The following is a 17,184-nucleotide window of genomic DNA, read 5'->3' as shown; positions in this document are numbered from 1 at the left end:
TTTATTTCAGCTGTCTGTCACATTTTTCAGCTTTCCCCTGCCACATAACTATAATTTATGTTCCAAAAGAGACACACAGCGCACAATAAAAAATATTGAATTATTGTATTATTTGCTTTTTGTCTATTAATTGTCTATAGACAGCGCAAAATATCGATAATGGGAATTATTTAAACTGTGATAATTGAGCAGTGAATATCTCAAATTGGGACAGCCTCACTCACAACATGACCCAACTGTTTCAAGCCTCTCTTGCATTGAAGGCCCCCCCGCCCCCCCCAACTCTTGTGCACAGAGGTTTTTGAAAGCCTGTAACAATGAAGTCAGGTGTTCCAGACGGTTACCTGCAGCCCCCCCGGGCTCTCTAGCTTTAGCTGGCCCGTGATGCTCGGAGGCCCCAGGGGCCAGGCCGTCCACCTCCTGGAAACTGCTGCTCTGTTTACCCCACATGTGGTGGATCTGCATGGCCGCTTCACGCTCTGCCACCAGATCCAGGTCCTGCTGCGCCAGGTGGGCCCTCAGCTGCCGGATTTCAAACTGAAGAGACAGAGAGACAAATGTCAGAACCGGAGGAAACTCTTCATAGTCAATTTAACACTTACAACGTACTGTATATTCTACTACCTAATTTCACATGTTTATTTCAAAGCTTGTTTTTTGTTATGAGGTTGCTTTACTTGCTCCGCAGTTAACCTTCACGTATAGGGTACAACAAGTTTATGCCAACCTCTTATTTCTAACCTCTAACATTTTGCAGTTTAACTTACAGACATACAGACACTATTCTCTTCCTCTGGGCTGACAACTGAGAAATAAAGAGCACTCTTATAAAGTTCAACCTGCAAATGCCTTGCAAACAATATTAGAACCATCATTATTACATTGTGAAGCAGTCAATAAGTTGAGATGATGCACAGTGCTGGCTATCTGATATCCATCAGACTTATGTAAAAGTATTATCTGGTGATAATATGGGATAGAATTTGAAGAGCATCTTTTTATGGCTTTTTGAGTACAATTTATTTCTTGCATAGCGATCTGCTGCCCTCTGCTGGAGAAAAGCAGCTATAAATTATATACAGAAAGTAGTACATATATTTGAGAGAGATAGGAGCACATACTGCCTGTTCCTGGCAGATCTGGGTTAGACGGTCAAGCTGTTCGTCCCTCACCGCCTTTGCCTTCTCATACTGCTGGATCTCCAGCTCCATCTCCACCTTCACTTGCAGCACATAGGCTACAAATAAATAGGACATATGATAGTGAGTTTACTACTGATAAAACGTTTCATCTTGTGTCAGTTGATCATCTTAATTTCAGATAAACAGTTTATTAGGTGTTTCTTCCTCCCAAAGCAGATCTTGTCACATTTTTGCACACTACCAAAACGTAGGTGGATAAAACAACAATACATGCTTTAACATAGTAAAGCATCAATTCAATTCAGATGTTTTGAAGTTGTTTTAGAACCGGTGCTTATTCTATGCTAAGCTTTAGGCATTCATTGTAAGTGTTGCATTGTGTGTGTATCAACCTACGGTATCAACATGCACTGCACTATATTAAAAAAACACAAGGGGGAGCAACACTGATACAAAGACAAATCATTCTTCCTAATAAATACTCTGTGTGCACCTTTAGGATAAAGTCATTTGAAGCTTGAGCTCCAAAACAACAAATGATGTGATACCAGGTGAAACATAAAGCCACAAAACAAACACTGAGACGAGAACCTTCAGATTGAATGTATCCGATACCGCAGAGAGCACACTGCAGTATCTATCTGTGTGACCTGACAGGAAAGGACAGGATGCAGAGAACACACCCCCCCCCCCCTCTCAGCCTCACCATCAATGATCCTCTTCACCCTCCAGATGCGCAGTGTGATGATCAGACCGATAGCATCCCAGGGGCTGCTGGGGCCGTTGGCCACTGTGGAGGCCACCATGGGGGCCAGAGAGAGGACGATGACAGCTCCATCAAACACCTGAGAACACACACACACACACACACACACACACACACACACACACACACACACACACACACACACACACACACACACACACACACACACACACACACACACACACACACACACACACACACACACACACACACACACACACACACACACACACACACACACACACACACACACTCACACACACTCACAGTTATGTCTGTAGCTCCCTCAGTGGTATGACATTGAGGAAATGACACTGCAGTGAAAGGGGCCCAGAGTAACAGGACTAATGGCACCCATGGGAGCTTACCTCTACTTTGTTCTCTATGTAATCCCATATCCCCAGCACCACGATCCTGAACACCGTCTGAAACACACAGATGGAGGCAGAGACAGGTTACACACACGGGGAGACTGGCTGAGGCAGAGCATGCTGGGTAGTAATTCAGCATAATAAACCTGACACTCCCAGTTAATGGCATTTGCAGTTGTGATTAAGATTTCTTTCATCCCTCCACGGTAATTCATCAATGACATCTTATTCATACACATCACAGGCAGTGTGATAGGGGTTCATCCAAACAATTAGAGACATTGCATTTAGCTTATTCTGCCGATGCAGCAGGGGCTGCAGAGGGTGAACAACTCTCCCTTTGTCGCTGTGCCTCTTCTGCCTCTCTGAGCCATCGTCCTTATTTCAGGTATTCAGGTGTGCAGTGGAGCAGAAACCAGCCGACCTGCTGTTTGTACTCTTTCTATGCATCATTGTCGGGGGGGTTGCTGTTTTATTGATAAGTAAAACTCCAGCTACACACAAGTTAGCAGTGGGGTGGTCAAGTGTAGGAAACTAAGATAAATGTGACTCGCTGTAAAGAAAATGGAAATCAATAGAGCACACCTGAGGCCTTACAATTATTTAAAACTAGGAGCACCGAAAAGTTCCATGTGCATTTGAAAGTGTTTGTGTGATCAATGGAATAACCTGAGGGGGAGCAACTGTGCCGGCTTTAACAACACCAGATAAACAAGTTTTATTTCACAATAATGAAGTAGATCTTTGTTGTGTGATTTCGCAGTACACCTCTAATGTATCCATTCCCGAGGTCACCTCTACCAATCAGAATTTGATCAAGCTGTGACAGAGGACACGGGGCGTTTCATGCTGTTGTTAGTATTATAATGAGGATCTGTCGGTGTACTTCACTGGCCCCACATACTGCACAATCTAGCATTAATGGACAGGTCGCTGCATCAGCTGTAAGTGGGACTGTTTTGTGTTGAGCAGAGGAAAGATGGAGACTCACCTCGGTGAAGAACACGGAGAGAATGGCCAGACTGATCCAGTGGATGATGCTGGCAAACTGGAATGCATTATTAACTGTAGGGAGAAAACAGAAGAACATAATGTTTAAGAAATGCGTGTGCGAGCGGTTACCTGCTGCGAAACGTTAAGAGGGTGTTGCAAAGTGGTAAAAATGAGCACATTCCAGCACACAGATACATAAAAGCGCAGGCAAAGGCATTAAGCAGCATCATAAATATGAATTCAACATATACATGCATGTGTCTGTATCTTCCCGTTTATTCATCGGGCTAATTGTGGACAGCCTGTAACAGCGCTCGGCTGTCAGCTGAGGCCTTTCTCTTCACGTGCGACTTCTCCTCCCATCTGTCTTTGTTTGCCGTGTTCAGTGATCTGTCTATCTGTCCGTTTATCTTCCTCAAGTCCTCCCCACATTCATCCGCCAGCCAACTCTGTATAGTCGGATTTCTTTGTCCACTAATCTCCCGTCACGCATTTGTCTTACTTTCCTTTGTCTGCCCTGTCTAGTCAGTCAGTCAGTCCTGTGGGAACAGTAAGGACTTGTTTGGATACTGCTGGAGCGCCATTTCCACCACGTGTGCTTCACTCAGCCCCCTCTCCTCAAACAGGTATGACCCCTGACCTTACCATTATGATAAATGAGGACGTCTCCACCATGCCAAATGATGTATACGAAGGTGAACCTGGGGTGACATGGGTCACAGTGGTATTTCGACCACTTGACATTATGTGTTAACTGTGGAATACTAATTGGAGGATTATATTCCCCGGACCATGATTGATCAGAGCCCCAGGACCCAGGATAAATCACTGACTCGTTATACAGAACACATATCAGCACACACAATCATATATGTGTATTGTTTACATCCAAACAGTCCTGAACAACCAAACATCATTATAGTATAGTGTCTAGTATAACGTTTTGTAAATATGGTGATTTAAAAAGAAAATGCCCCTCTTTAAAAGTAATATCTTAGTACAATTATTTCATACATTCTGGCAAATGTTATAGCCAAATTCAAATCACTAGTCTAATGATCAATACAGTCAATTTGTTTTAATTTAGGCAGACCAGAGCTCCCAAAAGGTACATGTATAGTACTGTAAGGAGGAGTTTAAAAGAAAAGAACATCATGTATATTGGCTCACAAACACACAAACACTGATATATGTGCAAAAAGCTAATTTACATTGTTGACTTATACATTGGTCCGGCTAATTTATTGGTCTTGCTTTAGTGTTGATGTTCTGTGTTGCCATCATGTAAGCATATTTAATCTAACGTTGTTATGTTTTGATTGGCTATAACAAAATAACTGTTGCCAGAAAAAGCAGGTGACTTGCTTCATGCAGTGTTTCTTGTTTTCAGTATATTAGTCAAAGGTGTTACCTGTGTTATATAAGGTGCACGTTAATGCCAATCCTTAAGAAACACCTTTAACTTCACATATCTATTTCAACAAGATATGTTTTTCCTACTGAGACAATCTTTGTATTTGCTTTATTTGCTTTTAGCTTAATAAGCACCTCAATTTATAGATATCCTTCCATCCAAACTGCAGTTCATCCTCATGAGATGCAGAATAAATGGTCTACCTGCAGCTTAGTTTCTTTGCTAATTATTTTCTCCTTTGTCATATATCTCGAGCCCATGTATCGACCCATGGCCTTTGCATAGCAATTAGCAAACAATTGTGCTGAGTCGTCCACTTTTCTCCCTCTTGAAGAATGCTATTGTGGCCCAGGACCATAAACAGTGTAACGAATGAAATCCCTGGTATATCTACATCCCCATTTTTGTGAATAACCTCAGGTGACATCACTCATTGGCTTGTTTCACTCACACTGCAGCAGCTTGGTGTCAATGAGCAGCTCCAGGGTCAGCAGCACCACCACCAGGATAACGCAGGCCACCAGGAAACAGTTGAAGCCCGCCGACAGCAGACAGACCTGCCACAGCGAGGCCCTCCGCCCGCAGCAGGGCTTCAGCCAGTTGGACCTGACAGATTGGGGGGAGAAGGCCGTTAGAAGAGCTATGGGTACAGAGATAAATCGGACTTGTTGCTGTGTTACATTGAAACTCATTGCGGATGTGCAGATCTGACAGGCAGCAAGCTAGGTCAAATCAACGAAACACTAGAAACATTGAGATACACAAATGGGGAGATGTATTAAATCTAGACTTTGTTCTGTCACAGTTTTTCTAAAGATGTATCAGCAGAGGGCACTATTCTGCCTACACATTCAGACCATGGATGTTCATTCAAATGTATTCACACTCTAATGTGAAGCATACATACATGTTCCGCTGGCACTGAGATAATTTAAAAGTATAAAGTAATTCTGTTCACAAATTCATAGTGTCATTTCTCTTCTCGTCTCTGGATAAAGCGATTCAATGTTGCCTTTCTGCAACCTCCTTAATACCTTCTTTAGTTTACTATCAGTGAACTCTTCTTACTATAACAGCCATCAGTTTGTTTATACCTATTTTTGGAAACGGATTACATGACGTCTGTTTGAATCCAAATTCAGGCATTAAATCATCTATTTGTAGCTCTCCTTCCTGACTGAAATATCAGAGTATCTAGGTGCTGATACCTAACTCGGTGTGTTTTATGGTCTCTATTTCTATCTACGTTGAGACTTATGACACGCATTAAACCTTACAGTATGTTCGAGAGAGATTAGAGTCTCTCTATTAATTCCTCTCCCTGCTGCTTCCCTGTGTGACAGGACAGGTCTCTCTCTGGGTGAAAACTAGCTGACTGGCTGAATGCCCATCTGTGTGATTGTTTTTCTAACAACCTGGTATGGTAGTTCTACTTTTGTTAAAGCTCTGGATGACTGACTAGCTAGCTGGCTATCTGGATGTTGTGGCTCTCCTGGCATGACAATGGAGCTTTATGCACACCATCTGGGTGCAGTCACACCTGGCTGACTGGTTGTTGAGAGAGCATCACAGTGGAGGCATGAAATGGGTTCGTTATAATAAAACACATATATTTCCTGATCCGAGACACCGCCACTCCTACAACTGATTCAGCAGTCTCTGAGTACAACATACTTCCCGTTTTTATATTGTCCATTAGTTTGAAGTTTCCCAGATGTCATGTGTGCCCTTTTAACCTTTTTCCAGGTACATTGTTCCCTGAAAATGTGACTGCCAAGGCCTCAAATCCATCCCTTCTATCCAGTTCAAGTTCCATCTCCGACTGACTGCGGGGGATTTAAAGTCAATAAATAATGTCAATCTCCACTAGCACACCGGGCTTTCCCTTCCTCTCACAGCTTAACTTTACACCCACACGCTACTCAGGTGTACTCTAAGAAATTCAGACACAGTAAAAGAAAGGTGTGTGTGTGTGGGCCAGGTGTGTCATCTCTTTGAGGCATTACTGGGAAAGGGAGTAGATTTCTTTGAAAAAAGCAGCTATTTGTTGTCACCTGTCCCCCATAGGAGGAAAGCTACGGGCAATATCTGTCAGAGGACAAAAGAGGATGCAATTTATTCTACTCTCCTCAGGAAGAAGGACAGAGAGAGGAAACGTGGTGCAGGCAGTTTAAAGGCATTGGGCATCATCCAAAAGTGAACTGGAGAGAGAGCCAGGGAGGAAGGAGGGGAAGTTGGACAAGGAAGAATGGAAAAGAAAGAACAGAAGAAGAAACAGATTGAGTTAAAAGATTTTGGTTTACTTTAACTTGTGTCTAATTTTGACGAACAATTTCCTGAACTACAACCAAAGAATGTATGTCCAAAACAGTAATATGTTGACTTTACTAAGAGACAATGACAATTATTTATATTGGAGAAGCTCAATATATGGTTTGTTTTGTACTCTATGATTAATTGAATGGTCAAATTAATACTCACACAAACTCTTTGGTGCAACTTTCAAAAACTGTACTTGTACAATGAGGGGTTGTCATTGACATTTCAGGTATGCTTACTTCCACTTTTAACTCCTGTTGCGTGCCAGGTAGGCTGTACTTTTGTGGTTCTCCTTCTCCCTGTCTTCCCCACAGCTAATCAGCAGCTGATCAGTACCTGCCTGTGCACCTGAGTCTGATGGCTGATTGGACCCTCTCACCCTCAGCTGGCCTATCAGCAGCCAGGGCCGACCATAAAGGAGGCACCCAGGAAGTCTTCTCCCTCTCTCTCACTCTGGGCCTGTTGCTGATGGAGGAGCCTGCAGTGTTTAGCAACTCATTCTCTTTGTTTGTTCTGACCTTTGTGAACGTGTGTGTGTGTTTAGAGGTGGAGGAGTTAGGTAAGTTTGGGGTACCCTGTACATTTCTCATCACGTAGATAACTAGGTTAGTGGATTGTTGCCACCCCTGTATTCTGTTTCGTCCAGTTCTGAGTAGTTTAGTTAGTGAGGGTTTTTGTTTGAGTTTTGGTTTCAAAGGATAGATGTAGAGAGAGACCTGGTTTTGTTATGCTTATTTATTTTGTTTGGCACAGTCTCCTTTGTCTCCTCCTCCTCCTCCTCCTCCTCACACAGAGTATTTCTGTTCAATTTCTGTTCAGTTCTAGTTTACAAGGAATAAAGCTTTTGTCAACCTTTACGCTGACTCCCTCATTTGTATTGGTTGTTGTGTGTTATTGTCTCCAGGTCCCCTAGACCTTACTGGGGACGTAACACAAATGGGGACTTGTCAGGGATATCTATTTTCCTGAGCTAAAGACAACCAATAATTGAGCAGTCATTGTAGGTGTTGTACATTGGCTAAAAAAATGGGTTTTGACATACATAATTGTATTGAAAGTCCAAGTGTTGATACATTGTATTCCTGTCGCAAAGATGACATGTTATGTATTGCAGCTCACTTTAACATTTCAGTAGACAAGTATAGAGTAAAAAAAGAGCTAAGAGATTAAATTCTGCAAAAACTAGAGGAGTTAAAGATTCTTGAAATCCCAAGCATGTCAAATCAGCCTAGGGCTGATGTGTCTATTGATGGTGAACGTGTTGTAGGTGCTTCCTATATAGAACAGAAGGGTCAGGCTGTATTAGCTACACCTAGAGTTGATAAGGTTAGTCCTGAGGCGCCTCCTGCAACGCTTCCTAGGTTTGAGGCTTTCTCTCCGGGTAGCTTTGGTGCAAGTAGTGATGCCAAACTGAAGGTTCGTCTTGCCCGTCTTTAGCTGGAGGTCCAGGAGAAGGAAATGATGCGTAGAGCGGACTATGAACTGACTGCAGATTCGCAAGTTAGAGATAGAAGCCGAGAAAGAAATCATGTTAAAGCGGCTTGAAGAAGATGCCCTGAGAATCTCTTCAGAGCAGACATTTGAGAGGTCAATACCTTTGCATACCTCATACAAAAAGTTTTGATGTTAGTAAAAATATTGCTTTGGTGCCAACTTTTAGAGAGTTGGAGATTGACTCATGTTTTTGTGCTTTTGAGAGAATTGCTAACGCACTAGTCTGGCCTGAAGACATGGCCAATTCTACTTCAGTGCAAATTAGTAGGTAAAGCTCAGGAAGTGGTATCTTCACTTTCTTGGAAGAAAGCTTGCAGTACGAAGTGCTTAAAGAGTCGATCTTGCGTGCTTATGAGCTTGTGCCGGAGGCCTACAGACAAAAGTTCAGACACCATAAAAAGTCTGCTACGCAGACATTTGTTGCGTTTGCGAGAGAGAAGGGAACTGTCTTTGATAAATGGTGTGCGGCTAATGAAGTGAAGTATCATTTTGAGTGTCTTCGTCAGTTACTTCTCTTGGAAGGTTTTAATAATTCTTTGCCTGAAAGGATGGTGATATTCTTAAATGAACAGAAGGTCACTTCACTGGCAAAGGCAGCTGTCTTAGTGGATGAATTTATGCTCACTCACAAGACTGTTTACTTCTCCCTTGTGCCCAGATAAAGCTTCAGTATCACAAACTGGAAGACCTGATCTTGGCCCAACAACTTTTGAAAGGTCTAGAGGACCACCATCACCTCCACGGGGGCCCCGTGAGTGTCACTACTACCATAAAACAGAACATCTTATTTCAGAGTGTCATTCCTTAAAGCGTAAACAGCCATTTTCGCAACTCTTTCAAATGCCAGAAGGCATGGGACTCATTAAAGGAGTGTCCCTATCAGACATGGAAATGTCCCAGGAAGATGATGTACCTGATCCCTGTTTCAAACCCTTTATTTCTTTAACAGGAGACCCTAAAGACCAGCTGCCAGTACAGGTACTTAGGGACACAGGAGGCATCTTACCTTTAACCTCAAGATCATCATGTGGATCAAGTGCTGTTGTTCAAGGCATGACACTAGTTGCGGCTCCTTTGCACAATGTTTATATTCAATCATCTCTTGTCAAAGGATTCTTTAAAGTAGCTGTCCTCCCTGCCTTGCCCAGCAGTGTGTTGATCTCTTCGTCGTTTCTTACTGCCAACAAGATGTGTCATGAAGTAATGATGCCTGTGAGGAGTCAGACTCCATTGCAATTGATCAGGTTGTCGTGCCAACAGCCTATCATTCTCAGGTGATGTCCTTGGCTCATGATTATCCGTGGTCAGGTCACATGGGGGTAACAAAAACGTATGAAAGAGTTTTAAAACACTTATTTTGGCCAGGACTCAAGTCTGATGTAGTTCTTTATTGTCGAACATGTCATGTGAGCCAAGTTGCTGTTAAACCGAATCAGGTGATTCACCCTGCTCCTCTCATTCCCATTCCAGTAATGGGAGAGCCATTTGAAAGGGTGATTGTGGATTGTGTGGGACCCATGCCTAAAACTAAAACTGGAAACCAGTTTCTCTTAACTGTCATGTGTGCCTCCACTAGGTTCCTAGAAGCCATCCCACTGTGGAAAATCACTGCCCCGGTCATCACCAAGGCACTTCTGAAGTTTTTCTCCATGCTTGGTCTACCGAAGATAGTTCAAACAGACCAAGGTACCAACTTCATGTCTAAAGTGTTTGCCCGGGTACTTGACACCTTAGGTATCAACCATGTGACATCCAGCCCATATCATCCTGAAAGTCAGGGGGCATTAGAGAGGTTTCACCAGACTATGAAATGCATGTTAAGAAAACATTGCTACGAGTCTCATAAAGATTGGGATGACGGTGTTCCTTTAGTGTTATTTGCTGCCCGTGAAGCTGTTCAGGAGTCTCTAGGTTTTAGTCCTGCTGAGCTAGTGTTTGGACATGAGGTCAGAGGTCCTTTAAGAGTTCTCAAAGAGCATTTGATCATGCCAACGAAAAAAGTTTGCAGTATGTCGCCAAACTAAGGGATCGTCTACATCGTGCTTGCTCCTTGGCTAGGGAAGCTCTGACCTCTACCCAGCGGGAGATGAAGAAACGCTATGACCAGAAGGCGGTAGCGCGCTTGTTTCAGCCAGGTGACAAGGTGTTGGTTTCTATCGCCTGTACCTGGTTCTGCTCTGTCTACTAAATGTTCTGGTCCTTATGTTGTAGATAAGAAGCTCGGTGAAACAAACTACGTCATTCAAACACCGGACCGCAGACGTCCTACCAGAGTGTGTCATACCAACATGCTGAAGAAGTACTGCTCCAGGAATGACCAAAATGAGTATTCCAAAGCTCAACAGGTGGAGATACCAATCCCTCCTATGGCTTCAGTTTCGAGGGTGAGCTCAAATGAGGATGAGTTGGTGATGCAAAGTGCAATACTGAGGTATTGGCTGATTTGCCCAATTACTTGTCTCATCTCCCTGATAACCAACAAAGTGATATAAAGAAGCTGATATTTGACTTGGCATGTCTTTTTAATGACACTCCCTTACAAACTTCTGTCCTAGCTCATGATGTGGTCTTGACTAACCCTTTGCCCATCAAACAGCGTGCATATAGGGTTAACCCAGTTAAGAGAGAGGTTATGAAAAGGGAAGTTGAGTATCTACTTAAAAACAGATTTGCAAGGCCCAGTGTGCTAGACACAAAGTCAGATGTAAGTCCCAGATTCTGCACTGACTTTCGCAAGGTTAATGCTGTCACTGTCCCCGATGCAGACCCGTTACCGCTCATTGATGACTGCATCGATGAAATTGGTCCTGCACAATTTGTCAGTAAGCTGGACATGTTAAAGGGATACTGGCAAGTTCCTTTAACACAGCGTGCGTCCGATATCTCAGCGTTGTGACACCTGACAGTTTCCTTCAGTACACTGTGATGCCTTTCAGTATGTGTAACGCACCTGCCACCTTTCAGAGGCTTGTAAATCTTGTATTAGGACATGTTCCAAACTGTAAGGCATATCTGGACGGCATTGTTGTCTATTCTAATGACTGGGCTAGCCACATGTCTACCTTAAGAGAAGTTTTTAAATGCTTGTTGGGCGCATCCCTAACGCTTAACCTTGCCAAATGTGAGTTTGGAAAAGGTACCATTCTCTACCTTGGTCATCAGGTTGGTCGAGGGCAGGTATTACAATTGCCTCCCTCCCAGTGCCATCCACCAGGAGGGAACTTTGCCGCTTCCTAGGAATGGCAGGGTACTATCACCGTTTCTGCAGAAACTTCTCCTCTGTGGCGGCCCCACTCACTACGTTGACCAGTCCCTCAAAGCCTTTTGTTTGGTCCGGTGAGTGTCAACAGTCATTTGAGAGCCTTAAAGGTATTCTGTGTAGCACTCCTGTTCTTTCTGCACCAGACTTTTCGAAGCCATTCAAGCTCGAGGTCGATGCCAGTGGAGTTGGGGCAGGGGCTGTTCTTCTACAAGAAGATGCACAGGCCATCGATCACCCCGTGAGTTACTTCTCCCGAAAGTTTAACAAACATCAGTTGAAGTACTCTACGATTGATAAAGAAGCTTTAGCTAAATTTTTTGCCTTGCAGCACTTTGAGGTGTATCTTGGCTCCAGTGTAAAACCTATTAAGGTATACACTGATCACAATCCCCGGGTATGTACAAGGATGTACAACCACAATAAACGCCTTATGTGTTGGTCATTGATTGTCCAGAACTACAACCTTGACATAAGCCATAAAAAGGGGGCCGATAATGGTCTCGTGCTATGTAAATGTTGTTGTCAGGTCCAAACATACTGTTTGGATTTATGTGTGGGGTTGTTACGTGCCAGGCAGGCTGTACTTGTGTGGTTCTCCTTCTCCCTGTCTTCCCCACAGCTAATCAGCAGCTGATCAGTACCTGCCTGTGCACCTGAGTCTGATGGCTGATTGGATCCTCCCACCCTCAGCTGGCCTATCAGTAGCCAGGGCCGACCATAAAGGAGGCACCCAGGAAGTCTTCTCCCTCTCTCTCACTCTGGGCCTGTTGCTGATGGAGGAGCCTGAATTCGACTGCAGTGTTTAGAAGATCGTTCTACTTTGTTTGTTCTGACCTTTGTGAACGTGTGTGTTGAGAGGTGGAGGAGTTAGGTAAGTCTGGGGTACCCTGTACATTTCTCATCATGTAGGGAACTACTGTTTAGACACACTAGGTTAGCGGATTGTTGCCACCCCTGTATTCTGTTTTGTCCAGTTCTGAGTAGTTTAGTTCGTGAGGGTTTTTGTTTGAGTTTTGGTTTCAAAGGATAGATGTAGAGAGGCCTGGTTTTGTTATGCTTATTTCTTTTGTTTGGCACAGTCTCCTTTGTCTCCTCCTCCTCCTCCTCACGTATTTCTGTTCAATTATAGGTTTACAAGGAATAAACCTTTTGTCAACCTTTACGCTGACTCCCTAATTTTTATTGGTTGTGTGTTGTCTCCAGGTCCCGTAGACTTTAGTGGGGACGTAACACTCCCAAAAAAGGTGATTCTTTTATAACTTGTCTGATGGTCTCTTATTTCTGAGCCCGTTGGACTGCATAATGGCAATGTCAGCATTTTCCCAGATCAGAGCAATAAGTCTGGAGAATAAGATTCATGGCCACACTTATACAAAAGTTATCCTTTGAGGTGAATAGAGATAGGGGATTATAGTAAGCTCTTTCGTTTTGTAGGTGCAGCTTTTTGTTGCCACCCTTCACCCAGGTCAGCAGAGAGGCTGGAGCTCGGCCACGTTGTGTCAGTGCTCTCGGGGGGGGGGGGGGGCTCAGTGGTGCCCCACCCCTCTGCAGAACCCCTCAGTACCTGCCAATGCCAACAGACTAGGATTCAACACCTGCTGTGACAGAGTTGGTGGAGGGTAAAGCTATCATTAGCAGATACCATGGAGACTTTCACCTGCACCAATTCGTTCCCAAGGAACAATGTCAAACTCCATCTGCCAGTGGAGGAGAGCCAAGAAAAAGGAACATTTACCTAATGATATACCTTACACAGAGTCGCCGGACATTTGTAGACCATTAGTTAAAAGCCTGTATGAGCAGCACACACTCACTCCAAGAGACACCTCAATACCTTCAGGACTGAACAAGCACGATTTAGCTCATACTGTGTGGAATCTTAATTCATTCAGACCTCTCCCACAAGCCAGGCTGAAAAGGTATTAATTTAATAAACCTGTAAAGAAAAACCCTTTCTGGAAGCAGAGTAAATGGCAGTGATGGATTACTCCAAGCTCAGAAACTTAATTTTACGAAAATCACTTTAAACCTTGAACGCTGAGGACCTGAAGTATTTATGAGAAAGTGAGGCTGTTTCAGTGGAGGAGTAAGGAGGGGAGGAAATCACCTCACTCACTCCCCAGGGTCACGGCAGGTGCTGGTCGATTTGGCAATACCTCAAAGTGGACCTATCATGCTATATTTGAAAAATATATTGTAGGGCCATACCTATACAAAAGATGTCTGTGAAGGTTTTTTTTTCAAAATACCAAACGGTTCACCCATTGAAGCCATCCTTCATACTGCTCAAACCCCTCTTTTGAAGCCCTGTTAGAGAAATGTGGATTTTGGGTCCTTGGCTTGAAAAAATAAATAAAGAACAGGAGGCGGAGCTAATGCCTGATCAGAATTCTACCGAAGATAAAGTTAAATTCGGTTGTGATAAAACGCCATCCTGTTCTAAAACACATCAAGCATTATTTCTGAAACAGTATGGAGCTCAAATGCTTTTTCTCTTGCAGGTTTATCACAAGGTGAGTTCTTTTTTTATTTCCTGCTTTTTAAACGCATGTGCTCTTCAGTAGAGGTTAGCTCTGAGTGTTAGCGAGGCTTGCTAATGTAAACAAAGACGAGATTACGTCCAAAACACGCCAGGCATTGTTTCTGATAGCAACTTTCTGTGGGTCCGCCGACGTCACAGCGGATGGAAATCTGTATCCGCTCGTTGTACACCCGTTTTTAAAAGATTTGGGTACGGAGGAAAAGAGAGGTTTTATTTTCTGACGCTGCGTGAGTTCCCCGACGCACCGGGGACACATATGTATAAAAGACATCAAAGTGAATTTTGCATGATAGGTCCCCTTTAAGGGCTAGACATGCACACATACTGTATGTGCATGCAAACATCTCACACATAGTGATTTTATGGCGGAAATTAAAGATGCAGGGGGTGCATGTGCTGCGGACGGTTCATAAAGACATTAACAGACGGGAAGATCGAAGTGCGCCTGACAGCAGCACTGAGCGATGGGACTAGATCATGAGACCGATCAATAGTGGCCTTAGATGGAAGTGATGGCATGCAGTACAGGACGGAGCGACCCTTCATCAGGATGCTCAGACAGCAGCTGACAGAGACGTCAGGCGGGGGGCGAACAAAGAGGAAGGTCTCTGGTCTGGTGTCGGGGCCCATTCACACAGACAGGACCGGGCTCTGGCTCCAGCATCAGCTAAGTAACTCTTACGGAAGTGGGGAGCTTATCAAAAGGAGCATCTATTTCATTTCACTGTCTCCTGTAATTGAGACAGGATGATATACAATGTAAACTCATTAAGGTACAAGTTAAATGGAAATTAAATCAAAGGGGTGTTGCTCCGTTTGTGTGTTTGTGGGTAAAGAGATGGAGTGAGAGAGAAGGGCTGCAAATGAAGCAATGAGACTGCTAGACTCTATCAACTCGTCCGAGGTATTGATTCTGACACACACGCGTGCAACTAACAGCTGCAAAAACCAACCTCTCTGAGTGTTTGCTAAGGAAAGCCTGAAATAGTGTCGCTGTGAACAACTTATACTGCTGTGCAAGGCCTCTAAATAATTGATTGGTACTCTTGATTGATGTTTTGATTGCACATCTACAACAGAGCGACTTTGCTTGGTGAAAAATTCCAGCACATTATTGTACAGAGTGTGGCAGCCCTGACACCATTACATTGGCGTCCAAGATTATTTATTGTGCTATGATTTAGAAAAAAAATCTCTATATTGCCAAGGCTCAGATTACTGTGTATAGTTCCCATTTATTTAATCAAGCACACCTGAACATGAGACTTTTGTTAAGGGGTTTATTTTTATTCATTTTTTAAAACCAGATTTTTTTCAACAGCTTTCATATCATGTGACCTCTTGACATCAGATCAATACAGAAGTCTAATATTATACTTGAAGAGTAAGACACGCCTCTTTTCACAGGATTAGAACCCTAAATATTAAATGTTATTATGAAAATCCAGGACTTCTTTAATCTGTCTAAAGTCTACATTTCTTTCAATAATTTCATGTTATGTAAATTCGTTTTATACAACGTATTTATTATGTTTTATTAATGTGTCACTTTAGTCGTTTAGTTCAGTAATTCCCAACCAAGGAAGGACGAACTACAACAATAATCCTGTCATTTTTGTGGCTGTTTGTGTCATATGAAACCTATTTGCTTCATTGATCAGTGCTCTTGTTTCCTAACATTGGTCTGGCTTTTTAGGCTACCCCTCCCATTTATATGTATAACATTTTTAAATTGTACGTTCTTTGTTATCGTAAGAAAAGAAAAAATATGATTACTTTTAAGTGGCAAAGTTCTTCAAAGATTCTTTAATAAATAAATAAAAATGTGTATAACAAGACCATATAGAAAGGTCCCTATACCTGCAGGTCAGGACACGCCATAGGTACGTTTTTCAAAGATAGCCTAAACATTTTTTTTTAAATACTTGTGGAAATGTTTTATTATAATGCTCATTCTCCAAGTGGCAGACATCTCAATCTCATGCTGGCTGTTGAAACTGGAGAAAAACATTTGAATCGAATGTATCCTTTGAAGGTGTGAGGGGCAATGTCAGATACACGGCAGCATTTTAAAATGATACTACTAGACTCAGGGTTTCTGTCTCCTCTCAATTACTCTCTCTCTGTACTGATAACTATATAGCCCCGTGGTACCTCCAGAATAAACTTCAACCAATTCACACCAATCTGCTGAACTCAGCAGGCCTGGGCAGGGGAAAATGGACCTCTACTGTGCGCCTGCAGGCTGCTGAACAGCAGAGGATGAAGGACTTCAACTCATTCAGGCTGTTCAAACTCTCTGTGTCACACTTGCTCCTTGCTTCATGTATGTGAATAGGAATTGTATTTCTTTCCTGATATATGCAATTTATTTCACTTGAGATCTTCTCTTCTGCACTTCAGTGAAATCACAGGTTGGGTATCTGCCCAGGTTGCTTGGAATTCAAGACAAATGCCAGCATAACAACTGGGTATATGGTTTCCTGTGTAACCACTGCTGAGTCGTAAGATAAGATAAGATGGTACTTTATTGATCCCAATTTGGTTGTGTTATCTTATAACAGCCAAAAGAAACAAAGACGCCCTGAGAGAGCAAAACCAGCTATGCAATAAATATGCTGATTAAAGGAAATGAAATTATCATAGGTAATCAATTGTACATTTTACTTCCAAATCTCATCGCTATTAATCTCTGACAGTCTCAGGCCTAGGGGAATTATCCCTTTTGTGGTAAATTAACAAATCAAATGAAAATGCCTCATTGATTTGATGGCAATAAATACAGTTTAGGCTTAAGAATTCCCTTTGGGTAAACTCATTTATTTTCTTCTTATGAAAATGCAGCCAGGCGGTTTCCAAGTGCTATCAGCTATCGTCTCAC

General features: G+C 42.9%; 1 protein-coding gene across 1 annotated transcript in view; it reads right to left on the bottom strand.

The window, feature by feature from the left end:
* The window catches only part of tmem266 (transmembrane protein 266), a 33,166-nt gene that overhangs the window by 2,995 nt on the left and 12,987 nt on the right, over positions 1-17,184 (bottom strand). Inside the window, exons 4-9 of the mRNA XM_079683224.1 lie at positions 5,138-5,292; positions 3,271-3,344; positions 2,277-2,333; positions 1,849-1,987; positions 1,122-1,237; positions 345-537 (exon numbers count right to left, since the gene is read on the bottom strand). Coding sequence (XP_079539350.1) covers positions 345-537; positions 1,122-1,237; positions 1,849-1,987; positions 2,277-2,333; positions 3,271-3,344; positions 5,138-5,292 — 734 coding nt within the window. The remainder of the gene's footprint in view (positions 1-344; positions 538-1,121; positions 1,238-1,848; positions 1,988-2,276; positions 2,334-3,270; positions 3,345-5,137; positions 5,293-17,184) is intronic.

Source organism: Notothenia rossii (assembly GCF_949606895.1).
Source record: "Notothenia rossii genome assembly, chromosome: 5".
In the NCBI taxonomy this organism is placed as follows: domain Eukaryota; kingdom Metazoa; phylum Chordata; class Actinopteri; order Perciformes; family Nototheniidae; genus Notothenia; species Notothenia rossii.
Note: the sequence above shows the minus strand (reverse complement) of the source record. Positions and strands in the feature narration are given on the sequence as shown.